Source organism: Conger conger, chromosome 6 (genome assembly GCF_963514075.1).
Source record: "Conger conger chromosome 6, fConCon1.1, whole genome shotgun sequence".
Lineage (NCBI taxonomy): Eukaryota > Metazoa > Chordata > Actinopteri > Anguilliformes > Congridae > Conger > Conger conger.
The window spans coordinates 34341702-34368719 of NC_083765.1; the positions used below are offsets into that span (position 1 = coordinate 34341702).

The 27018-nt window shown below is 37.8% G+C and overlaps 1 protein-coding gene across 1 annotated transcript; it reads left to right on the forward strand.

Moving 5' to 3' along the window:
* Nucleotides 1–1124: 1124 nt before the first annotated feature.
* Nucleotides 1125–25533, forward strand: LOC133130834 (relaxin receptor 1-like). The gene is made up of 18 exons (XM_061245727.1): nucleotides 1125–1187; nucleotides 6400–6549; nucleotides 7743–7826; nucleotides 9128–9233; nucleotides 11106–11177; nucleotides 13176–13247; nucleotides 15187–15258; nucleotides 15595–15666; nucleotides 15914–15988; nucleotides 16262–16333; nucleotides 16888–16959; nucleotides 17418–17489; nucleotides 18153–18224; nucleotides 19863–19934; nucleotides 20216–20445; nucleotides 21111–21521; nucleotides 22019–22237; nucleotides 23052–25533. Exons 1-18 carry the CDS (start codon nucleotides 1130–1132, stop codon nucleotides 23354–23356), a joined length of 2286 nt encoding a protein of 761 aa, XP_061101711.1. The 5' UTR covers nucleotides 1125–1129; the 3' UTR covers nucleotides 23357–25533.
* The last annotated feature ends 1485 nt before the right edge of the window (nucleotides 25534–27018 follow it).

The window sequence follows — 27018 nt, forward strand, 5'->3', positions numbered from 1 at the left end:
AAAAATGTCCACCTCCACTCTCCTCATATTTCTCCCCAATTTGCATATTAAAATGTAAATCTGTTAAGATAACAATTTACTCAAATAGAGTATATGTTGTCCTTCTTGGGCTCTCATATGGAAATTCTATTAAATTTAAATAAACCTTGAGAATTGTAACATGTGGCGTTCCTCATTTCTAACTGAAATCCCATCTCCACAGCACTCCATCAGTTTGGGAGATGGTGTGTGATCTCGCAGGCATCATGTTTGGCAAAGAAAATTAAACTAACGAACACAAACAGACTACAACCACCCAATCGGCCAGAGTGGTGGTTGAGCAGTGAGGCGGTGTGTGCGTTGTCCAGAGCACTCATACCTCCCACACTACCATCTGTTTTGTCTCACCCCATGAGTTCCCCAGCCACTGATGGCACACTGCAGAAAATGGCTCCCACTGGTCTCACTGAGTCCACACATAAGCCTCACCTGCACTACAGCACCCAAATAGACATTTGTACATAAATCTGATATTGCCCACAAGACTGGATGATAACTAATCGCACAGAACTAGAATAATTAAACATTCAATTATTTTTAAATCAGAATTAATCAGGACATGGTACTTCATTAAATATCCATTGTGACTTGAAAGATGCATACACAAATGCTGGGAATGCTTACCTTACCCATTATTGTGCTCAAATATATAATGGAAAAGGAAAATATATATCATACCTGACAATTTTCGTCACAACGTCTATGCATATTAATCTTCCCACTAGTCCTCTCAAATGAGTCATTACCTGGTTTTCAGTAGGCTACTTAAAAATAAATAATGGTCTAGTCCAGTAGCCTACTTCTTTCTGCGGTTAATGAAACACTGCGTACGCCAACTTAGACTACCTTTCATTGTTTATTAAATCACTTTATATTTAAGTGACTGAAAATCTTTCAGTCAATGTTAGATGGTTGCAGTCATTCGCCTGCCCTACGAACGTGCTTGCTTCAGCTAACTCAAGAGCACTCCCTTATTTATGAGCGCCAGGTCCGCCTGCTGGAGAAGGTATACAGTCGCCAAGAGGCTGTTGCAAGTGACAACAGTGGACAGACCAGTGGTATATGCTATTTCAAACTGTGTTAGAGTAACATGTTAGCTTTAATTGTAAGCTTCCTGATTACCAACAGTTTTTTATGCAGAGTGACAGGTAAGGCTGCTAATCAATGGCTGTAAGAGAATGAAAACAAATCGATTGGTCACAGTATTACCATAGATTTACATTTACATTTTAGTCATTTGGCAGACGCTTTTAATCCAAAGCGATTTACAAGATGTCATTCTTGTAACCTAAATAATTTAGTTAAACTTGAATAATAGTCCGTAATATGTGTTTCAAATGTATTTAGCAACAGTATACAATAGGCTATTGTCTTGACTGGGATTTTTCTGTTTTTCGGATAGAAAATATTCTCGTGGAATAATGTTATCTGTAAACGAGCAAAATCCTGTGTTCCACTGAATATGCTGTTGTGGGTAGCTAGCAGCATCTAGTATCTCGCGTCTTCCAAAAGAACACAAGAAAACTTTTTTCTTTGCTTACATAATAAACTCTAGGACTGGACCGGAGTCTTGAACTTGAAGAGCCTCGTTAGCGTGAATTATATATTATACTTTGCACAATTTCTGTTGCTTTGTTGGAAAATGTAAAAATAAAAAACACATCAGGTGTGAAAACATTTTCACAAGAGTGATGTATACAGTATCTTAATTTATTCGTGATAAATACCTATTAATCTATTGTAGAATATGGGAAATTTTCGGAACGTCATAGAAAACGTGCATGAAAGCAATCCAATGCACCTTGAATTATTTCTGTCAATTATCCGGATTTTCACAAACACGAAAACGTTTAAAACATGTCCTGTTTTCCACCAGCATAGCGTCTTGCTTAATATTCATTAAGCTGTCTTATTTATTCAAGTTATTTTGCGCTGTTGATACTGTTAGACGCATAGCCTACACGAACGTAGCTGATCAAGTTGGTATTGGTTAATTGGTTTGACTGAAGACTTCGTGTTTTCATAATGGTATTTACGGTGGCATGTGTATGTGCTGATGTTAAATTCGTTGCATTTATGCTAATGGTGCAATATTGCTATGTAGTGTGCGGCGTGTGTGTGTGTGTGTGTGTGTGTGTTCACCCATTACATTGGTTACTATTGATTTGGAAAGTCCTTGCTGCATTCCACATGTAATTTATGTTTTACAATGTGCGCAGTAGTCTAGCCTACTGTTCGGTTACATCATACATTTCCACAACTAAAATGATCTTACCGTTTGACTTTACTTTTTATGATCAGTGCATCAATTCTCTGTACTCTGTATAATTGTTCTCTGTACAATTATAAATGCAAGAAGATGTGGACAGTGAAATTATTATAGCCATTATGATGAAGATTTGGACATAGGCCTACACATTATTTAATTATTTCATTAAATATTATTTAGTTAATATTTACAGTGAGCTCAAGATGATTCAAACTGTTGACAAAGATTAACAAAAAAGGCTGTATAAATGAAAGAACAGTACTGAGCTACATATTTGAATTTTCAAACATGATTCAGCATAATCAAACAAAATAACACTTTTCTCAAATTGTATTTATGCATTGCTAAAAACCTGTCAAATATTCATACTCATGTGTTCAGTACTTCATACAACCTTTGCTAGGGTAGCATTATTTAGTCACCTATAGTGGTATGAGTTTGATTAAAATATTTTGGAGATCTTTGACCATTTGTCCACACAGAATCTTACAAGATCCTTCAGATTCTCCAGTCTGAGCTTGTGGAGTGCCCTCTTCAATTGAAATCATGCATCTACGATCATGTGAAAATCGGGAGGCAGATGGTCATTGCAAAACAATATTTTTGTGGCCAGTTTGAGGTTTAATTTGAGGCGGCAAGCTTTCGCTGTCAGCTGAAAGGTCAATTTGCAGCTAAGTTTGAGCTTCCTGGAAAAAAAGTACTTGCCTTCAGGTTCATGAACTCATTGACCTTAAGAAGAGCTTTAAGACCAGCACTACCACTACTACCATTAAATAATATACCACTGTGCTCCAATTATAGGTGATAAAGAAGGCACACATTACTGTCGTCTTTATGAAGGTTGACTGGCCCTTCATTCTCTCTCTCTCTCTCTCGCTCTCTCTCTCTCTCTCTCTCTCTGAGACTATTTTTCTTCTATATTTTCTTCTACCACTTAGTTTGTCTTCACTTTTTAATTGGAGCATTGACAATTACCACACTAGCTCACAAGACTGGCTTATACTCAAGGTCCCCAAGACTACGTCTGACCTAGGACTGTTTCTTTCTTTAATGTTCCTCATATCTGGAATACTTTTCAAAAACTCCTTTTTAACAAATGTCTTAATTCTGTTCTTTGATTATTGTCCTACCTAATGTTCTTTTTCTTTCTTTCTGTTCTCTTTGTTGTTACCATCAAACACCAACCTGAAGGTGGTGTTTGATGGTAAATCTGGAGACTTTGTGTACCCAAGAAGCAGCCAAGTTTTGTGGATCTCCAACGGTGGCAATTGGAATAAGTTTACCTCCAGAACCATCTGCTTCTCTGTGCAAACTTATGAGTTATTGACTTAAGAGTGAAAAATGACAACTTTCATTTTTTGTCTATCTTCTGACTTGCAAAGACTAACAACTGTCTTCACAGTTCTTCTTTTCTCCATGGTCATGAATGATACATTCAATGTGTTTCCGTATTATATACCCCCAGAAAGTGATGGAAGGCAACTATAAAGTCCGTGTGAGATTAACTTGATGTACTTAAAAGGTAGCATATCAATGCAGATTTGTTATTGGATTTTACTTAAATTAATTACTTGGTGATGTTATTTTAGGATTGTTTATATCTTGTTTATATCTTATATTGTACATCTTTATCAACAGTGTAAATCATTTTGTAGGATACTATATTAACTGGACACTGGAATTCATAATAATAAGTTTTAGATGATAACAGCACTGAGATTTCATGTGCATATAACAAAATGTCCACAGTTACAGTTTTTTACTATCGTTTTCACACTTGTCTCAATTCCATGTCCACTTTTTCAAAACACTTAACACATTCACCATATCATTAGACTATGTGAACTAAACCGTGGATATTTTTGCATTGCTTTCATACTAAAGGCATTCAATCACCACTTCTTCCAAAATTCATGAATACCTCTCTCAGTCAGTGTTCACTACCAACAAAAGTTTGTACAAATACAGCAAATTCTGCAGACATTTAGATACTCTGTTCAAAACAGTTAACTTTCAGTTCAAAACCCAATAAATTTCTGATCATTGTGGAAGGAAATATGCTGCATTTTGGCAGAAAAATGAAACTATATGCTTGAAATACGTAAGACAGATAATTCTGATTTGAGCAGAAAGTTTATTCAGTTTATTCATTTTTTTTGTTTGCAGCCTTGTTACCATCTATACAAAAGTGATCATACTTGCATTGAAATGTGCATGTATATTGGGTAAATATAGATGTAGTTGTCACTGAAGAGATTTTTCCACTATTACTGCTGTATATGTACTGTTGAAACACCTGGCTGTTATTTCAGTGAACAGCCTACCCAGGTGTTTGTTGTTTGTGCCCCGTTACCACATATACAAAAGGGGCCACCTTTGGATTGGCATTTGCATTCTTTAGCCTTGGTGGGGAAAATGGATGCAGCCAGAGGCAGAGGAAGAAGACGTCGCAGAAGAGCAAGGACAGTTGTGTCTGAGGAAATCAGAGCCATAGTCATTGATCATGTGGTAAATCATGGTCTGTCCCTGAGGGAAGCAGGTTGAGGGTTCAACCAAACTTGCCTAGATCCACAGTGGCTTCAATAGTGAGGATTTTCAGGCAAACCAACAGGTACTATACAGTATTTACAGCATTCTGACTGAAGGAGTTCAATTGATGTGTATATTACAGCAGTACTGTGATTTCTCCAGAAGTCTCCAGAAAAAGCAGATGTATCAGTGCACATTTGTCTTTGACTCACTACAGGACCCAGCGGTTACCTCACAGTCACACAGGGGGAAGGGGAAGAATGTTTACACCTCAACAGGAGGATACAATAGTTGGGATGGTCATTGTCAACAACAGCATCAGGCTAAGAGAAATATGCAACAACATGATCGCAGACAACAACGTATTTCCAAACATTGACAGTGTAAGCACTACAACCATTTCAAGAGTGCTACAGAAACATCAGATCAGGATGAAACAGTTGTACACTGTCCCCTTTGACAGGAACTCTGAGGGTGTCAAGGAACTCAGATACCAATAAGAAGTTTATGAAGGTATATGTGAAGGTTTAGGACCACCACCCACATGAACAGATGTCACTTCTAGATGCAATGGCTGCTGGGTGTATGGACATAACAGTGGAACACATCCAGGGCTGGATAAGGCATGCAAAGAGATGTTTTCCTCGGTTTATAGCAAGAGATAACATTCGGAGTGAGGTTGATGAAAATCTATGGCCAAATGCAGAGGACAGGATGGATGGGCCAGGTCAACAGTAGACTTCTGATACTGATAGGCAGACAATATATGTGCGAATTACTGTATATAGTGAAAATATAGCTTTTTGGTATGTATTTGTTATTGATTGTAATGTATTTTGAGTAATTGATTGTATTGTATTTTTCTTTTCTGAATTACAGTATATTGCACTGTGAGAACAAACGTCAAAATACTGTAAACCCTCTGAAGAATACTGTTGCTTTTGTGATTTGTTTCTTTATCATATATTGTTTTACATTACACAGTAAAAATTGTTATTCTGGGTTTCCAATATAGTAAAACATTCATTAATTTACAGTTTACTGTAAATTTACCACAATCAGTCATGACATCTATAGTGAGAGGCAAACCAACAGATCAAAAGTTTCTTTAGCTGCTTGGCTTGAAATATTTGTGGATGCAAAAATAGAGGAAAGGGAAACACATAATATATGTATTTAGCAATGCTCCAAGTTGTTTGTGTTTTGTAGTTTATTGAACATTGAGTGACAAAGTAGTCTTATGGGAGAAAGCATGTGCTATAATTATGGCAGCAAGAGTCACTTTTGGGTGAAATATTAAGTGTTTTGGTGGTTGAAGTGCATTTTGCACCAAATGTTATCTGATGTGCTCAGGTGTGTGTTTCAAAAGCACACTGTGTGAAGAGTTTTGAAAAAGTGGACATGGTATTGAGACAAGTGTGAAAACGATTGTAAAAAACTGTAAAATTAAACAGTAGGCTACCTCACCCTCACCATCTGCTTTCACTGTCTATATGTAAAAAGTTGATTCTGTTATGCATAACATAAATCTTTTTAAATTGTTCATCTTTTGTGCTTTACAGTTACTTCAACCTCATTCAATGTCCCAGAGAAAAAGTCCAACTGTCCTCTTGGTTATTTCCCATGTGGAAACTTGACCAAATGCCTCCCACAACTCCTGCACTGCAACGGCGAGGATGACTGTGGCAACCAGGCAGACGAAGAAAACTGTGGTGAGTTTCTCCAGCTGTCTCCAAAAGTGTTAATACAAATGAGAAAGTAGGGTAAGACATCTAAATGGTACTGTCACCTTTTGGGACAGTGGTGGGACTGTAAGGGTTACAGCTCATTTAAAACATTCAAAACAGTATTACACAGTGGTTTACATGTCCTGCCTGTTCTTTTGAATATAAAACTGTCCCTTCATTCTTTAGAGTGTCTCAATGTGCCTTCCCTTTGAAATGGAAAACTGAGAGTTACTCTATTACCATGACAGCCATTAAAGTCCTGGCAGCAATACAAGATGGCAGACTGAGAAAATGAAGCATACCCCATATTGCAGCCCTAATCAGTGAATTATACTACACATTTTGTTCAACCCACAAGAATTTACATGTCACTGTTCATTTAACCAAAGACAAAGCTGAAAACTGAAAAAAAGAATTTTTAAAAACTAAAAGAAATATTTAGTAAAGGATAGGTAGTGAACTTAAAGTGATGGTCATCATGGGTCTTCATGGGTTTTCTGTATTAAAAGTTTGCTATTTAGAGGCCAATGTTCAAAGATCAGTCCAGACATTAAAGTTGAAGAGAGGTGGGTATTCCAACAAGACAATGGTCTAAAGCATACCTCAAAATCAACCATGAAGTACCTCCAGCAAAGACAAATGAAGGTTTTGGAATGACCACCACAGTGTGTTATTGAGAATCTGTGGAGATCTCAAACATGTCGTACATGCAAGGAGGCCGAAGAATATTTCTGAACTAGAGGTATCCTGCCAAGAAGAATGGGGAAAAATTCCAATAGTGAGAATTGAAAGACGCTTAGCTGGCTACAGGAAGTGTTTACAAGCTGTTATAGTTGCCCAAGGAGGAGTTGCAAGGTACTGACAGATTTCCCAAACTTTTGCACAGGGCATTTTTCCTTTTTTATTCAATCTGATCCAGAAGGCCAGTGGTAATGCTAATTCTCTGCTAAAATTAATTAAAATCTGCCTAAAAATCCACTCCGGTAAGTGATTAAGTGATCTGAATGGGGTCCCAATCAGTCCCTGTTTGGAGAGGAGGAATGAAAGCTATAATTCCACTCACCTTGTGTATTGTTGCAGTAGATGCTGATTGCATTAAGGTTTTCCCCTCATTTTCTTTCAAAAAGAAAGTACTGTTATTACAAGAACTTAACAGCATATCCTATTATGTTTCACAGGAGATAACAATGGATGGCCTAATCTGTTTGACAAATACTTTGGAATCCTCAATAATGAATTTGGAACCAAGTCCAACAAATGCTGTAAGTATAAATGATGCCTGTTTTTTGTAGCATCCAACAGTAACTCAAACCTTTGAATGAATAATGCAGGGAAGGTTGTAGCTACATGGATGGGATGAGGGGTAAATTATGGTACTTGTGTCACGATATTTTCTTCGCTCATCATCATTACGCACGCAGAAAAAAGAAAAATCGATTGAACAATTACTGCTGAGCTGATTACAGTATTGATAATACTTGCATAAATCATATTCCTGTCCAGATAATTCAATTGCATTGCATTTTCAATGAGAAATGTAAAGCATATTAATAGGTTGTGGTTATGAGCATTTGGGGGTAATTCAGATATTGCGTACATTTGATGTTAACTTTTGTGTTCCTACAAAAAAGTAAAGAGGATAAAAATAAGGAGGAGACGGTAGATAGTAATAAGAAGAGTATAAAACAGAAGAGATGGTAAGAGTAGATTAGCATACCCTCTGTTGGTCTGGTGATTAGATTAATCTTATTTCAGGTGTGGTATACACAAGCGAATAATGGGAATGTTTTGTGTACAACATGTATTTATGAATAAATACTGTATGATGATAACAATTCTTATTCATGGGTACTGAAAGTAAAGATAATTATCTTAAGTTGATGTTTAAATAGCCATCACATCATTATCACTATTACATTAATTTTAGGGGTAATTCTGTACAGTGATTTAGAAATACCATACCAGAAACACAGAGATGTTCTTTGAAGTCACAATATGTAGCCTTATTATTGTTATTTGGTGATGTACAGTGAATAGAAACCGGAATAAAGAAAAGCCATATAATCACAATCAAAGAGTTTATTTTGATTTATTTGGTCCCGTGTACTGTACTGGACAGTTTTGTACTACATGTTCCCTTTCCCAAATATAATACATTTTTAAAGTTTGTAAATTGTCAAGCCTGAGACAGAATGAGAGACAGTTGCTGCTTATGAAACTCCAAGTAATTTTAAAAAAAAGTTAACTGTGGCATGAATCAATTTCTAAAAGAACAAAACTTCAGTGCAGCCTAGTGGCTAAGGTACCAGGGACCCGGACCTGGAAGGTTGGAGGTGCAAACCCCGGTGTAGCTACAATAAGATCCACACAGCTGTTGGGCCCTTGAACAGGGCTCTTAACCCTGCATAGCTCCAGGGGGGTCTAATCAACTTTGTCTGTTTAGTCTAATCCGTCAGCTAAATAACAAATTATAAATGATTATGAATTATTCAATCCAGGCCGTTTGATAAATCGGCCATTTTGTGAGAGTCTCCCGCACTGTTCTGTACCCCTCCCCCCCCAGTGCTCGGGGCCATCCCTGACTCCTGCTTATGCAGGAGCCTGGAGCTCGACTGTGACGGCGCCCTCCTCCGAAACGTCCCAAGAGCTTCCACAAACGTCACTATGATGTGAGTACGGAGTCTGCCACGCCCAATCTGCCACTCATCAGTTCAGAAAACACACCTAGCTCTTCCACAATCCACAGCTTTCATGCTTCTCGGACAGAAATCTGATATAATGAACACATACTGACATAAGTCAAAATATTGTAACACTTCACAGTATATATGAGCAAACATTCACATTATTTCTGCTTTCAGATATTGTGATGTATGCACTCAGTGATGGCTTTATTAGGTAGACCTGTACACCAGCTCGTTAATGCAAATATCTGTTCAGCCAATTATGCATAAAAGCATGGAGACATTGTAAAGAGGTTCAGTTACTGTTCAGACCAAACATCAGTATGTGGAAGAAATGTGATCTAACTAACTTTGACTGTGGAATGATTGTTGGTGTCAGACAGGGTGGTTTGAGTATCTCATAAAATGCTCATCTCCTGGGATTTTCACGCACAACAGTCAAGAGTTCACAGGGAATCGTGTGGAAAAACACCCAGAGAGCAGCAGTTGTGGGGAACATGGGCAAAAAACTCCTTGTTAATGAGAGAGGTCAGAGGAGAATGACTAGATTGGTTCAAGCTGACAGGACAGTGAAAATTACTTATTACAATTCATAAACATGCTTTACAACAGTGTTATGCTGAAGAGCATCTCTGAACACACAATACGTTGAATCTCAAATTGGATGGGCTACAGCAGTAGAAGACCAATAGAAACAGAAAACAAAAAAAGTCTCATAAATACCTAATAACGTGGTCACTGAGTGTATTTTTTATTTCATGCCTGTGAAATTATTTTTTTAAATGTGTCATAAATATTTTGTTTATGTGGCAATAAATACATGCGTGAAGTTTTATACAGAAATACTGTTTCAAAATATTAAAAAAAAACAAAATTTTACTCTTCTTGCTTCTTACGACACCACAGTTTGCAAGTCAGGATCGCCTCACACAGATATGAGTCAGAGGAAGACCAGTTGAGCACCAGCCACAGTCAACACTGGCATGGCATGGTTCGATACCAGAACTTAGCAACTAGCCAGCACCCTGACAATGACATTTGTTTCACTAGGACATTCTGAACTGTATACATTTTGTTATTACATTACATTAATGGAATTTGGCAGATGCTCTTATCCAGATTAGGCTAAGCAGGAGACAATCCTCCCCTGGAGCAATGCAGGGTTAAGGGCCTTGCTCAAGGGCCCAACAGCTGTGCAGATCTTTTTTTAACATTAACCACTACGCTACAGGCTGCCCCACCAGTGTTATGGCACTGATCTACTGTATGGATGGGCCACAGAAGTGGTATCCAGTACGGACCATCCAGTGCTGAGTGTGGCCAGCATCCCCACAGTGTGGAGCATAATTGGAGGTGGCCTAGCCCAGAGAAGGGAGGGATTTTAATCAGCGGGACAGCCATATCTCATCACACACCTGAGACCAGGGCAATCAGGCACCCACAGTCTGCCTGCATGAGCTACACATTAAGTAACCTCTATTTCTGTGCAAGCTTGAGAAGCAACAGCTTGCTATCAATGTTTTCAATGGAGATGATATGCTTGTCTGCACACTCTCATATTGACAGAAAAGGCTACAGCACGAACAAACACAAAGTGGGCATTAGAAACTGAGGAAAAATGGTGCAAATTATATGAGTCATTTCAGTCTTTTCCCTCAGTGTCATAAAGCTGAACGACTTCAGCTGGAGGGCTTTTGAAAATGAATAACAGATTAAATGAACAGTCACAGGTTTGAAGATAAAGCGATTTAGCTCTGAGATTTTCTGCCCTCTCAACATGCAAATCACTCTCACGGTCATTATGATGGCAAGACTAAGGTTTCGTTTCTCGCACCTAATCAATTGTCACCATTCCAGGTCTCTACAAAGAAACAGGCTGAAGAAACTCAATGCTGATATATTCTATAAGTACCAGAATCTACAGAAACTGTAAGCCCTCTTATTCCTGTTGTTAATCATTTTTGCCAGTTCTGACATTTTGGGAGATGTCCCTGCAGATGTCATGCTGGTTCGTGAAGTGAATTGTGTTGCCAGGTTACAAAGACATGACAAGTTAGTGCAAGCTTTTGATAAGCAGAACTATCTGTGTTAATTAAATCAACAAAAATGAAAACTTTTGTTCTAGCTTTCAGATTTGTATAATTATCTTTCAAAATACACCCATAAGCTTCATATCGCCTGTGTGAAGATGCGTTCCCTGCAAACAGGAAGTTTTGTGTTTGTGTTGAGTGGTCTGCTGACAAGGGTGAATGCTTTCCATTTTTGTCTTGCCTACTAGTAGAATTCTGCAGATTTATTTTTTTATTTTTTTATTCATTTATCTCTGCAACAGTTTTGTATATGGAAATCCAGGATCTTTTTCTTAATATTTTTAAAATCATTTAGGAATGATTTTCTCCATTTATCCTGATTTGGAACGAGTAAAATGCTTGTTTTGAGGAGAGGACCTGCATCCAAATACTCTAACGTTATGTCTATCCTTCTGTCCGTTGTTCCCCCGGTCTATAGAACATGGACAGATGAAAGCAATATGGTACAAACCTTACCTTGTAAATAAGTACATGATCAGTACAATGATGTTGGAAGGACGGGATAATTAATAATCTACTTCAGATAATTCAGATGAGGCCAGGGACAAATAAGTATTTTTGTCTGCAGTAATTTAGAATTTCAGTATCTTATTTTTCTGGCTGGTACTGCATTAATTCTAGCCCATGGATGGTTCTTAATCACATGACAATTTCCTTGACGATGACGTATTGGAGGACAATCGGCTATAGCAACCCATTCATTTCTGTGGTCAAGCACAGGGGTTAAACTAGGCCTAGATGAGATGGCATCCATAAAAAAATATTATGATGGTGCCCAGTTAATATCAGTTTTCATGGTTGACCTGTAACTAAAGATGCAGTACTATCGTGAAAGCGGTGACACCACGGAAATAAGCTAACAACGTAACTAGCTAACAGTCCTATAGCTTCCACCTACACTCAGCAGATGTAATCACAGAGTCAGTCAATAGCGGTGAAACATTTTCTGCGCACGGCATAATTTTCTGGTAGCATGACAACTAGAGGGTAATCAACTAGAGGTTTCATTTATGATATGATATTTCAGTACGACCTAGCTACGATGCCAAGTGGAAGACAGTAACCACGAGGATCATCATTGATGAACCACTCATTTTCGTAATGACTCCATCCAAAAGAGTTAGGTTATACAAGTAATCATGGTGCCACAACATTTATTAGCCTCGTAGCTCGCTAGTTTGGACGTTACACTTGGTAAAACTGGTCCTTGGGATTGTTCAACTCACTGACTCATGCTGAAGGAACGTGAGGAAGTTATATGATAGAACGCAGGAAAAGTAAACATACCAGTGACCAAATGATCCCAACACACTCGTGTATATTACAATTTTCCGGGTGTAAGATCTTGCCTACTTGCAAATCCACCTTGCTCCTCTTTCTGTTGACAACACTCGACTTTCTTTTCCTTGGTGGATAATAATCTTTGGCAAACAAAAAAAACCGACTCGTCTCTCTCCTGATCAGCTCGATTTGAGCAATCATACATTATGCACAGATAGCCATAGTTCATCTGTGTTGTCGCTGTATTTATATGCTTTGTAGTTGACCTGAGATTTAAACAGTATCTGACAGAGTTTCATGGGTAGGTTGTCCTCCAACATAGCGGATGAGTCAAGGTCACACGTATTGTGACGTGTATTAAGAACGATCCATAGAAATTGCCTAAGCGGAGTCTCACAGTGCCACCTGGAGGCTGCCGAAAAAATAGCCACGCGGCATTTTTACAAGCGCAATAAAGGTTGTTGGTTGTCATATTTCACTTTAACACAAACAAATATATGTTAAATACGATTTTTTTACTGTAATAATTTTACTATTATGTAACTTGTTTTTGAAGATATCTTCAGCACAATAGGATTCGAGTTGTGAACCCACGTGCATTCAGGGGACTGTATAATTTAACCAGACTGTGAGTTCATCAGGGCTTCCCTGGTTTCCATTTCTTACTGCTTTGCCCAAAAATGTATATTCCTTTTTTGCCCATTATCAACTGCCATTTTATTTTTTTCTAGCTAATTGTACAAAAGCTCATCTGGACTTAATGTTGTTTTACCATTACTGTGATAATCCAAAATCATCCACTGGTTAATTATAGCACTTGAGATCAAGCCAAGTTCTCAGGGTGCCATGACTTTATAAGAGCTCTTACATCCTTTCTGATGTACCCATGCACTCCCTAGCATATTTTAGCAAGAACAAAGCACTTGATGCTGAGTTGCATGAATATTATTTTTAGTTTTTTCGTGAGGTATTTTTATTTGCCCTTTGATGATTCATAGTCAAGAGGCTCAGTCACAGAGCCCTTGATTACTGATGTTTGAGGCTTTTCAATCTCTGTTGATTAACATGACTTTGTTTCCCATATAGTTGATATTTTTATATAGAAAAAAATTGCAGCTCATTGAAAATAACTCAACAGTCACTATATATATTCACTATGTACTGTATATACACTCAGTGAGCAGTTATAGGTATCTGTACACCAGCTTGTTAATGTAATTATTTAATCAGCCAATCATGTGGCAGCAACTGCATAAAAGCATGCAGATGTTGTCGAGGGGCTCAGCTTTTTTTAGACCAAATGTCAGAATAGGGAAGAAATGTGATCTATGTGACTTCGACACATAGAAATGATTGTTGGTGCCAGACAGGGTGGTTTGAGTATCTCAGAAACTGATGATCTCCTGGGATTTTCACACACAACAGTCTCTAGAGTTCACAGAGAATGGTGCAAAAAACAAAAACCATCCTGTGAGCAGCAGATCTGCAGGCAAAAACACATTGTTAATGAGAGAAGGGCAAGGCTGGTCGAAGCTGACAGGAAGGTGACAGTAACTCAAATAACCATGCGTTACAATGCTGGTATGCAGAAGAGCATCTCTGAACACACAATTTATCAAACCTTTGATTGGATAGGCTACAGCAGCAGAAGACCAATGAAAAAAATAAGTCTAATAAATACATCAAAGTCACATAGATCATATTTCTTCCCCATCCTGACAGTTGGTCTGAAAAAAACTGCTTGGCCATTTCTGCATGCTTTTATGTATTTAGTTGCTGCCACATGATTGGCTGATATTTGCATTAGCAAGTTGGTGTACAGGTCTACCTAATAAAGTGCTCACTGAGTGTATATTGGAATGCTACTGCATACATTCAGCCAGTGCAATGGCAGTACTTATTTTCTCCATCTCCCTCTTGAGTGGTTACAGAATACCAAAGTCAATTTGGACACTGCAGAATTCCTGCATGGCAGTTTGATGTATTGTAATGTATGTTCTATTTGAATGCTTTTCTTGTGACAAATCTTCTACTTAAGTCCAAGAGATTCACAATGAGTACAAATGAATACTTTTAAGAGAAGATACCTGATCAAGAAAGGCAAACATAATTTTTTAAAATAAATAAACTCATTGCTGTTGAGAATTTAAACATTTAAACCCCTTCCACAAATGAATTTGAGATTTTCTTGACTGGACTTTCTCAGTGATCATTCATGTCCATATTTAATACATTTTCTGTCATTTGCTTTTTTTGGTTTTTGTTTTATTTTTTCTTATGTTGTCTCTTCAGCATTGTTTATTTTAATTTTACTTAATATTGTGTCTTTATTTGTACATTCCAATGCTTTTTTGTTGTTTCTGCTGCTCCCCGTTGTTTTTGTGTTTGTTTGTTTTTTTGTTTTTTTTGGCAAGACCGTGCTCTTTAAGTGTTGATTAAATTAACTTATTATTTTCTTAAAAATGACAACTGAATTATTTGAGCAACAAATGTTTTCTGAATGTAGAAAAACTGAAAAATGTGTATTCATTATCTGATCGATCAATATTGGTGGTGTTTTTTTCCAGATATTTGAGCTACAATAAGATATCCGTTTTAAAGCCAGGGGTGTTTCAGGATCTTTATAAACTTGAATGGTTGTAAGTTTTCACTTCCTATTTTAAAATTACCCATGATGCCATTATTAAGTGTTATGCTTGTTTTCTGGCACTCACTATTACCTGTGCCTAGCAATATGCTCAATATGAAATCATTATAGTTATTTTAACTGTAATAGTGAATAGTGAATTGTTGAAGCGTTGATTTGGTATTGAGAATCTGAGTTTTTATGCATTTATTAATGATACACTGCATTAAGATGTAATTTGTTGTTGTCTATTGTATATGCATGAGAAAAACTACTTTGCTCTATTCATTCATTCACTATGCCTTTCCTAAATCATTTCCACCATCATTTATTTTTCCATTGATCACAGGATACTGGAAAATAACAAAATCAACCAGATTTCCTCTCTGACATTCTCTGGGTTACGCTCACTGGTCCTTTTGTAAGTATATAGTTTCAGTCATCATGTGTTCTCCAGATACACATCTCTTTGCAGTTTATATTATATTGTATTAAGGCTGAACTGATTAAATGTCATTTAAGGCTATATTTATTCACTGTTGTTTGAAGTAACAAAGTTTAAATTAGTGTTGTTTAAGTGTACATTTTGAGATATTTAAAGATGAATACATCTCTTGGCACACTGATTCACACAGTGAATTACATAACTGGCTTTGTTTCATGCTTAGGGTACTCCTTAATAATGCTCTCAGTCAACTGCATGACAAGACAATCTGTCTGGAGATGCCTAGACTGAACTGGCTGTGAGTCCCACCATCTATTCACGATATCACACACACACACACACACGCACACACACACATGCACACAGGCACACACACACACACACACACACACACACACACACGCACGTGCACACACACACACTGACTGGACTTATTTTATACAAAATAGAAGTAGTAATAGCTTGCAACAATAAAACTCTGACATTTCAGGATAACCTACATTACCTGCACTTATGGGAGTGAGGTAAAAGGCTGTCAGTAATCATTTCTCTCCTCTGTTCTGATTTTCAGTGATATGGAAGGAAATCAGATTGAGAGTGTTGGGAATGTGACTTTCTCTTCTTGCAAAATGCTGACAGTGCTGTAAGTGTTTTGTTACTTTAAATATTTATAATATCTCAAAGTGCTTCACATTACAACAGCTCCAACTAGCATTATTTAAATAAATAAATAAAATAAAAATATGCACAATGGAAAAACCACAGAGGAAGGGACACAGAGACAAGAGCAAAATAAACATTTACAGACAAATCTTGTCTAGAGCCAATCACATAAAAACACACACTACACCATATGAGTTTCAAGACTAGGTTTAAAGGTTGAGCTGGTAAGGTGGGGTCAGGTTGGTTAAGTGCTGGCGTGAAGGAACAGAATATCCCACAGCATAATGTGGTCTGCTCACAACAATGGTGGCTTTTTGATAGGAAAGGAAAAATTGTCTTAACTGTTCTTGTGTTCTTGTGGGGAATTGGTAACACGAGAACAAAACCTTTGTATCTAAGAAGGCATTATAGTATCCTTTAATAGAAGTTTTAATAAATGGTTATGAATGGTTTAATCAATAGATTTTATGTCAAGAACAGACAGGTAAATTTTATAAGTGAAAGTAATCACTTCCCACCTCCCACCCCCATTAGGGTTCTACAGCGAAACCGAATCAGTCGCTTGCATGAAAATGCTTTCTCACCGCTACAGAAACTTGGAGAGCTGTAAGTACTCTTTCAGCTTGGAAATCTTAAAATCAATTTAACTTTTGTTCAATATTTTCCTAATGTAGTTTTAAGGAGCATGCAAGGTGTTGTTGAACACACTGGAAACACTCATTTGAAGTGTTTGTTAAACCAACTTTTGAGTTGTTTGTTTGACACCTACCTTTAAAAGGAATAATTATGATCACTCCAACTATCAGTTAAACATCAAATAGCTTTGCAAAGGTGATGACAAAACCATGATATAGTTTATTTAGGTATATGGAAAATTTTTATTCAAATTGACTAAGAAATTGAATCAAACCAACTAAATAAATTTAAGAAGAAAGTTGTATTTCTTGTTAAATGGTGTGAACATTGTCAGATTAATGACCATCTAATATAACACAATCTATTACAATTAATTTGAGATTACTCTCTTATAATGTATTGTATATACTTCCATGCTTTTTTCACAGTGATTTGTCAAATAACCAGATCAAATCAATTCCCCCAAATCTATTTGTTGATCTTGGTGAACTTCTACAGCTGTAAGTATGTTATGTTGTGCATTCACAGAATATATAGAAACATATATAATTTGTAGTATACCATACATAAAGCTTGCATTCATAAACTAACTATACATCCCCAATGGTTTAATTGACTATTAGTAATTGAGCTGGGTTTTTCTCTAACCAATAAAATGAAAAGGCCAATAAGAGCAGTGTGTTGTAAATTTGAAAATATTTCTAAATATCAAAATTTCACATTAATTCTGTTTTGTGAAGATGCTGAAACTCAGCTCTATGACAAAGAAAATGAATATCCATGTTATTGTACATATTGGCATAGCATTTGGTAGACTAAATAACAGGTATGAGGTGACAGCCTGCAGCGTAGTGGTTAAGGTAAATGACTGGGCAGGCAAGGTCGGTGGTTCTAATCCCGGTGTAGCCACAATAAGATCCTCACAGCCGTTGGGCCCTTGAGCAAGGCCCTTAACCCTGCATTGCTCCAGGGGAGGATTGTCTCCTGCTTAGTCTAATCAACTGTATGTCACTCTGGATAAGAGTGTCTGCCAAATGCCAATAATGTAATGTAATGTAAAAAAAGAGGGAGTACAACAGGATATATCTGGACTATACCTTTGAGCACTTTGCAGAACCACAATTAACCACAGCTAATAATTCTGAATTACTTTTTCTTCATAGGAATATTTCCTATAACCCCATTCTCCAGTTGCAAATGGACCACTTTGATAACCTGCATAAATTAAAATCATTGTAAGTAGCTTTTTTATGCTTTAATGTAATGTAATGTAATGTAATGTAATGTAATGGTTGCTTGATATTATTTATCTGTCAATCAGGAGTATGTATTGTTGAATTCAAACACTCAATATATATATATTTTTTTTCATCGTATCCAAACGGAAAAATAATATAATGCAGAGTGAATCCCCAGGACCATATTTTTAAAAATTGCAATGCATTTAGGTGATGTCCAAATAAAAGCAATATTCACAGGACAAAGCTTGGGACTGCATGAAACTGCATCTGCATATACCAGGCAATAGATCAAGCAGTTCTTTTGGCAATATTTTGATTCATTATTTGGCATGCAATTAATCATCATGCCTAATCCTGTAATATGTCATTTTTTTATTTCGGGACAGTGCACTTTAATCAACATTTTCAGGTTTCCACATCAATGTGACTCAGTTTCAACACAAATGTGCCAGAGTTAGCGAATTAGCTCTTTTTCATCTGCAGTCCCTAACCTGCATGTCTGTGGAATGTCATCACTTTCCATTGAATGACAATTCACCCACTATACCTGTCATAACGCTCGCAGCCTATTTAATGGATTACCATTGTCTCAAACTTGGCCATTGGCCAGTTTTACTGAGATTGTCTAATTTGGATCAATATTATGACCATCCATTATGAGATGTTGTATCTTTTTTATTTTTTTATAAAAATCCACAATCATATTTCAAATTGCAATCTTGATATTTTAATGCATGCTCATTTGTGTCCCTGTGTGGTAGTCTGTTGCTGCATCACTAATAAACACCTTTAAAAGAAACTGTGACATGAATTAAGACCAGGTTTGGTTAATCATAACACAAACACATACAGCTACACTACCTTTGAACAGTAGTGTAGCTGTATTGAAGTTTAATATCAGGCAGATGTAATGCATGTTACCATAGAATCGCCCCGAGGATCTGCACAAGGAAGTGCGGGTAATAACATAGGGAAATGGTGGCCTCTCTTTGATTGTGAGAAAGTGCTATTAAGTGCTGTGATACACAGTAGTTTCTCATAAAAACCTCCCCAGCCTATATTTACCAAAGATTATTTTGTATTAGAACCAGAGCATCTGAAAAAGCTTATGTGTGGATAAAAGCTGTGAGTGCATTGTGAGTGCATTGGTTTCTATATAGAAATGCATTTTATGTGCAAACATAGCATGGGTAATTGCCAGTCAATACACTCTATTGCATATGTTTGGTGTTTGGAGATGAGTCCATTGAAACTAGTGTCTATCACGTACACACACACTACTTTGTTGATGCTAAAAGGGACATTGAACTCTGAGGGCTGAAATATTTTTGAATATATGAAATGACTTTCGTTTGTAAAAATCTGACGTTGACCTCAGAAGAGGGAAAGTATCACAGTAAGTGTCAATTTCAGTGTTAAAGCTAGTAAAAAATGGACCTAATGTACTCTATCAGAGTAAAATGTCAGAGTTGATTTAACACTGAGCATTTTACTGTGTATAATACAGTAAAAGGAAATTATCACTAATTATTGGATAATTGGTTAAAAAGATCACATAAAAGCCCTGTGAATAGAAAGGTTTGCTTCAGGTTTTCATGAAAGCAGCAACTGGTGAAATGATCTGTTTTTTAGAAGCATAGAGGGCATAGAGATTGGCCACATACAGAGACGAATGTTTGAACCTCTGAAGAACCTGACACACATGTGAGTACTGTATGTGCTTCACCTTACTGATGTACTGACTTCCATATTAAAAGATTAAACATTTAAGATTAAGAAGACTACTCTACCGTGCTGTACATACACTCAGTGCCCACTGTATTGGGTAGACCAGTACACCAGCTTGTTACTGCAAATATTGAATCCGCCAATCATGTGGCAATAATACATTAATGACGTATTTCCTATCTGTACTGTGCAGCACATCTTTTGGTACGTGTGAAATAACGTATGGTTTCTCCATCGCTCCACTCCGTTCCCGACAGATATTTTAAGAAGTTCCAGTACTGCGGCTACGCTCCGCATGTGCGCAGCTGCAAGCCGAACACTGACGGCATCTCATCCTTTGAGAATCTGCTGGCCAACATCGTGCTCAGAGTCTTCGTCTGGGTGGTCTCAGCCACCACCTGCTTCGGAAACATCTTCGTTATTTGCATGCGATCATATATCAGATCTGAAAACAAGCTACACGCCATGTGTATCATATCTCTGTGTTGTAAGTGACGTGGTTCGCGTGCCACACGGTAGTTTGGCGCCTTTTAGTATTTGTGTATGAGTACGTATGTGTGTCTGTGTGCAGTGTATAATACAGTAATTATGTTGTTTCATTAAACAATATATAGTATATATTTAAATATAATTATTAGTGTTTCCATAATGTTTAGGAACAATTATACAATTATTAGTGTTTTTATAACATTGGAAATAGAAATCGTATTTAGGTTCTGGTAGTGTTCCATGGCTTGTCAGAAACTTTAAAACCCCTGAAAATAAATGTATACATGTTCTAGATCTACGTCAAAAATATAAAGTTACAACAAGATTCTACTGAGATATTTTTATTGGACACAAAATTTTGTATGGTGAGCCTAGATCGACTAAATGGTCAGCTCTCTTTTTGAAATATTATCTTCTTAATAGTGAAACATTTATTTGAAACATGTATTACACATGACATTCATGTGTAATCTGGCATGCTTGAATCAATTTTTGTTATGGTACATAATTATTGTCTTCAAAACTATTTACACCTCCACCACCATGTTCACTGTGAGTTATTTAATGGAAAACAACATACAAACATTTTACTTTTTCCTCTCCCTGGTTTTATGTATGTTTTAAAAATACACGCCCAATTTAACCCACCCCACACCACCCCAGGTGCGGACGGTCTGATGGGCGTGTACCTGTTTGTAATCGGCGCCTTTGACCTGAAGTTCCGGGGCGAGTACAACCGGCACGCCCAGTCGTGGATGGACAGCCTCCAGTGCCAGGTGGTGGGCTCCCTGGCCATGCTCTCCACGGAGGTGTCCGTCCTGCTGCTCACCTACCTGACCCTGGAGAAGTACGTGTGCATCGTGTACCCCTTCCAGTACCTGACCCCCGGGCGCTGCCGCACGGTCAGCATCCTGGTCTCCATATGGGTGCTGGGCTTCGTCATCGCCTTCTTCCCCCTGGTCGGGAAGGGCTTCTTCCGCAACTTCTATGGCACCAACGGGGTGTGTTTCCCCCTGCACTCCGAGCAGCCCGAGACCATAGGGGCACAGGTGTACTCCATCGTCATATTCCTGGGTGAGTGTGACACACTGCGGAGTATCATTCAAACAGAAGTCATTTTAAATTATTAGCAGTGAGTAGTACAGTAATAGTACTACAGTAGTAGTACTGATGGGCCTTTCTTATTATAGTACAGTAATAGTACTACAGCAGTAGTACTATTAGCACTGCCATAATTACGATCAAACTACTACTACTTTACTATTGCCATATTATTACACATTTTTCACTGTTCACCGATACACACATCATGGTGTTGTAGAAACGAAGTGCTATGACCATTGTTATTAAACCTCCGGGCTTTTTCAAGCACTGCATTGGCAGTGCTTTTGTCCAGTAGAGGACACTAGTGCACATACAGAGGGGTGTGCACAATGTAGAATAGGGCTACAGAAACATACCATAGGTCCAGACTGCTGGACTACTCTTTGGCGTTTCATTTTTGAACTTTCATTTCATGGATCCTTTGTGTTATATCCCTGTGCATGTGTGTTTATCGTTGTCTTCTACAGGCTTGAATTTGGTGGCCTTTCTTATTATAGTGTTCGCCTATGGAAGCATGTTTTACAACATCCAGAAGACAGGCACGAGAGCAACAGAGTACAGCAACCACATTAAAAAGGAGGTGACCATTGCTAAGCGCTTCTTTTCCATCGTGATCACAGACTCGCTCTGCTGGATACCCATTTTTGTGCTAAAGATTTTATCTTTGACGCAGGTGGAAATACCAGGTGAGTCGTTTTAAGTTTGATGTCAAATCACATGGAATATATTAAAAAGGAATAAAACAAAAGCGTATTTTATCACTTTATTGTACCTTTTTCCTTTTCTGTTGCCATGTTTTGTCAAATATGTTATATACTGTATGCCATGGATACTGAATTTCAGTAGACTGAAAGTTACATTATTCAAGATCTCCACCAGGTTTGTAAAAGCTGAATAGAAGCTTCTGCTGCTTTCTAAAATAAGTTGTATAGCACCATGCCTGTGACATATTCCTATTATTTACGTTGAAGATTTCGATGGCTCATCAAAGTATTGTACATATAGGCTACTGAAAATGAGAAAAATACTAATCTTCTTTTTTTGCATTTTTTCTTTTGTTGGCTCCCAGTTTCATTCCCTGTGATATGCCAGTGTCTGTCCCACAATGTGATTGTGGACATTTTAAACATAAGATACTTTTGAAATACATTTCTCTTAACCATTTTAAGTATGTGACTATCTATAGGAGACCTGAAAACAAATAAATATTTTATCTTCATGTGCTTAGTATTTGGGTTCAGGGCTAGTGCATTTTTTGGCCCCTCTGTTACTCTGTAAACCATATTTGAGAGTCTTCTGTAAAAAAAAATGTTATACGAATAAAATGTCATTGAATAAAATCACACATATTTCACTGAAAGAAATGAGTGGACCGGAGATTGTGCTTCCAATGGAAAGGTGTTTCAAAATCTCCTTGGGAGAAGCGAGTGGTTGCGTATCATCCACCATATCATACCTGACTGAGAGATGATAAATATCTGTCTGTCCGTTCTTTCACAGGCACGATCAGTTCTTGGGTGGTGATCTTCATCCTTCCGATCAACAGCGCGCTCAACCCAATCCTGTACACTCTCACCACACGCCCATTCAAGGAGACCCTTCTCCAAGTGTGGATCAACTACAGGCAGAGGAGGCCTCTGTCCCACTCCCAGCCGGCCTACACTCCCTCCTTCACCTGGCTGGAAATGTGGCCCGTCCCGGACTCCGGCCCAGGACTGTCCTCGCCCGAGTACCTGGCCCACCCTTCCCAAATGTCCTCCAGGAGGTCCGAGCTGCTGCCCACCAAGAGCAGGAACGCCATGTGACTCCGTCTGACTGACTAGCAGACAGCAAAACAGGCATAGGTTTTTCTGATATGTCACTTTTATGCTATCTTCCATGAATAACTTTTGAAACATTATAGAAAACAATCATTCGTGCCCTCCAAAATGTTTGGGACAAAGACCCATTATGTCTTGATTTGCCTCTACTTTGCCACAATTTTAAATTTGCTCAGGGGTGTTTATTTAATGTAGGTATAAGCAATATGAGGACCAAAGTTGTGCCAATGAAAGTCAAAGAAGCCAGTATGAGACTGAGAAACAAGAATAAAATGGCTAGAGACATCGGCCAAACATTAGGCTTACTAAAAATCAACTGTTTAAAAGAGAATTAAGGAGAAAGAGAGCACTGGTGAGCTTACTAATAGGCCAAGGGACCGGTAGGCCAAGAAGACCTCCACAGCTGATGACAGGAGAATTTGCTACATGATAAAGAACAGAAATATTCTTCAGGAGTCCAGTGTGGATGTGTGAATGACCACTGTCTGCAGAAGACTTCCTGAACAGAAATACAGAGGCTACACTGCAAGATGCAAACCACTTGTTAGCCACAAAAACAGGATGGCCAAAGTAGTTTGCCAAGGAGTACTTAAAAGAGCAACCACAGTTCTGGAAAAAAGGTCTTGTAGACATATGAGACAAAGATGAACTGATATCAGAGTGATGGCAAGAGCAAAGTCCTAAAAAACAAACACATCCTATCTGTTCAAGTTCAAGCTAATGCCCCAAAATGAGCCAATGAGTTTCATTTGACAGCAACACAATGATCCCAAACACATTGCTAAAGTTTAAAGCTTTTAGTTTTTCAAACTAAAAAATTGTCAGTTCTTGAGTGGCCAAGTCAATCATTCGATCTGAACCCAATTGAGCATGCCTTTCATGTGATGAAGAGAAAACCTTAGGGGACTTAATGATATTTAATTTGCATAACATTGCTGTGTCCCTAACATTATGGTGCCCTGAAATGGGGGGACTATGTCTAAACACTGCTGTAATTTGGTGAAACCAAAATGTTTTAGAATGCTGACAATTATTTCAAATCTGACATTGTGGAGTACAGAGGCAAATAAATGATGGGTCTTTGTCCCAAACAATACAGAGGACACTGTATATAAAGAATTGAGATTATATACTGCAAACAGCCTTCACATTGATAGTTTGGTTATTCTGCAACACTTCAACAGCTGATGTTGCATATTGTTCCATAAAATATGTAGTGTTGGCAGTGGGAGATCTGATGCCTGTTAAGTTGCATCAAGTGTAGCACAGAATTACACGTTAGTTAAATAATCCATCTTTGATTTCAGTGGAGGTTGTTCTTATTTAGTGTACAAGATTACACTAAGATTACTCATATGTTGTGTTAAACCACTGATGCATTTACACCAAGAAGGCTGGCCATTCTGCAAGCAAACCAATGCATGAGTTCTCACAATGACAAATTGTCCAGTCTATGATGAGTGTTTTGCCAATATAAAGTAACTCTCCCATTATTACATCTAAATGAACAGAAATATCCCCACCATTTACAAAGTAGAGAGGAGAGACCTTGTGAAGAATTTAGATGGCACTGGTCTGCATTATGAAGACAGGTTGACTGTCTCAAAATTACATGTATTTACTCTGAAAAGGACAAGGTCCTTGAGCATAAAGTTAGATATGCTAAGAATACATTTTATTAAGACCCATGACTAAACAAGAGTACAAATGAATGTGAAAGGATGCATCATTGATGAGGTTATGAAAAAAGTATTTGTTCTGCTAAATGCAATATATAGACATGGGATGAACTTCTGAAAGTTTCATATTTTGTATGCATTCGTAGGACTATTTTCCAGTATTGTACTTATGGTATGGATTTCATTATTGATGTTGTCCCCACATTTATCAGGTTTTCATCCTGGGGTATATGAGCCTGTGATGCTTTCGGAAGGCGCTCAGACATCAGTAGTCCAAAAAAAAAAAAATATATATATATATATATATATATATATAGCTCATATATATCTTTTTAGCTCATATCATATTAAAATGTACTTCATATATATATGAAGAACATTTTAATATGATATGGTATATGGTCTTTCTGGAATATGAAATTGTGAAATTTAGAATGCAATTTAACAATTTGTCACACATGAATAAAATCATATTTACAAGCAGCTACTTGTTGGTTTTTACGTCCTGGGTTTTCAAGGAGTCCACTGACCCCTGGGGGTGCTTGAAGGCTTTGCAGCGCGTCCCTGGTCAGATTAGATTTGCAATATATACTGGTGCATCTAAAAAATGTGAATATCGTGGAAAAAATTTTTCCAAAAACTGAAACTTTCATATATTCTAGATTCATTACACAAAGTGAAATATTGCAAGCCTTTTTTTGTTTTAATCTTGATGATTACGGTTTACAGCTCATGATCAATCCATTATCTGAACCCGCTTATCCTGATCAGGGTCGCAGGGGGCTGGAGCCTGTCCCAGCATTCATTGGGCGAAAGGCAGGAATACACCCTGGACAGGTCGCCAGTCCATCGCAGGGCACACGCACCATTCACTCACACACTCATGCCTACGGGCAATTTAGACTCTCCAATCGGCCTAACCTGCATGTCTTTGGACTGTGGGAGGAAACCGGAGTACCCGGAGGAAACCCACGCAGACACGGGGAGAACATGCAAACTCCGCACAGAGAGGCCCCGGCCGACGGGGATTCGAACCCAGGACCTCCTTGCTGTGAGGCGGCAGTGCTACCCACTGCGCCATCCGTGCCGCCATGATCAATCCAGTATCTCAAAATATTAGAATATTACATAAGACCAATAAAAAAAGGAGTTATGATACATAAATGTCGACCTTCTGAATAGTGTGTTCGGTATGTTCATATTAAATTACGGGCAAAAAACGAACTTTTCCACGATATTCTAATTTTTTTAGATGCACCTGTATAGATTTGGAAAGCATTTCAATATAAAGAATCATATTTTTTAATATTACCCTTTTAACATATGATGAGGTTCCCCTGGATGCCTTCGAATCTGGGTGAGTGCCCCTGGATCAGAAAAGGTTGAAACCTCTTGTTTTACATAAATTAGCAGCACGTAAAGCAAAGAAAGCATGTTGTGCATCTCGCTATGAAATCACAGATGTCTGAAAACCCCTGACGTCTACTTAGGGCTATTTTTCATTGCCCTTTCTTATATCACCAGTAGATGGCGTTAGGGTCACACAGTGTTCTAAATTCTAACCGAGTGACCCTTTTGGTGAATCGCACCAAGATGGGAAACCACACTTACAAATCATATGTTTACAATAAAAACATGGGTACACTCCTTTCCATAAACATTCATTTGTTTTAATTGATTCCCAGTACATTTGGGCAAATTACACACCATGATAGCAGATTCTGGTTATTGGCAGTATGCGATTTTAGAAATTAAATGGAACTTTTCGACAGAATTTAGTCGTAATTTGTCCATTCTTAACTGAAACGCTGGTTTAGTTTTCAACCGTTGTCTGCTGCTGACGGTGTGGCGACGTCACAATGTCCATCCTTCAGCAGGTCTCTCCATGCCTTCAGAAACTGGGCGTTAGCAGAACATTTAGCAGCCAAGTCATTCACCTGTGTAGATATTATCGAAGACGCACGGAGC

Bases quoted from the DNA above. Each gene is read 5' to 3' on its own strand.
- LOC133130834 (XM_061245727.1), top strand. From the start codon at position 1,130: ATGTTAGCTTTAATTGTAAGCTTCCTGATTACCAACAGTTTTTTATGC. The intron at 18,225-19,862 runs GTAAGTAGCTTT...TCTGTTTTTTAG, and splicing joins CTGCATAAATTAAAATCATT to AAGCATAGAGGGCATAGAGA. The intron at 20,446-21,110 runs GTAAGTGACGTG...ACACCACCCCAG, and splicing joins GTGTATCATATCTCTGTGTT to GTGCGGACGGTCTGATGGGC.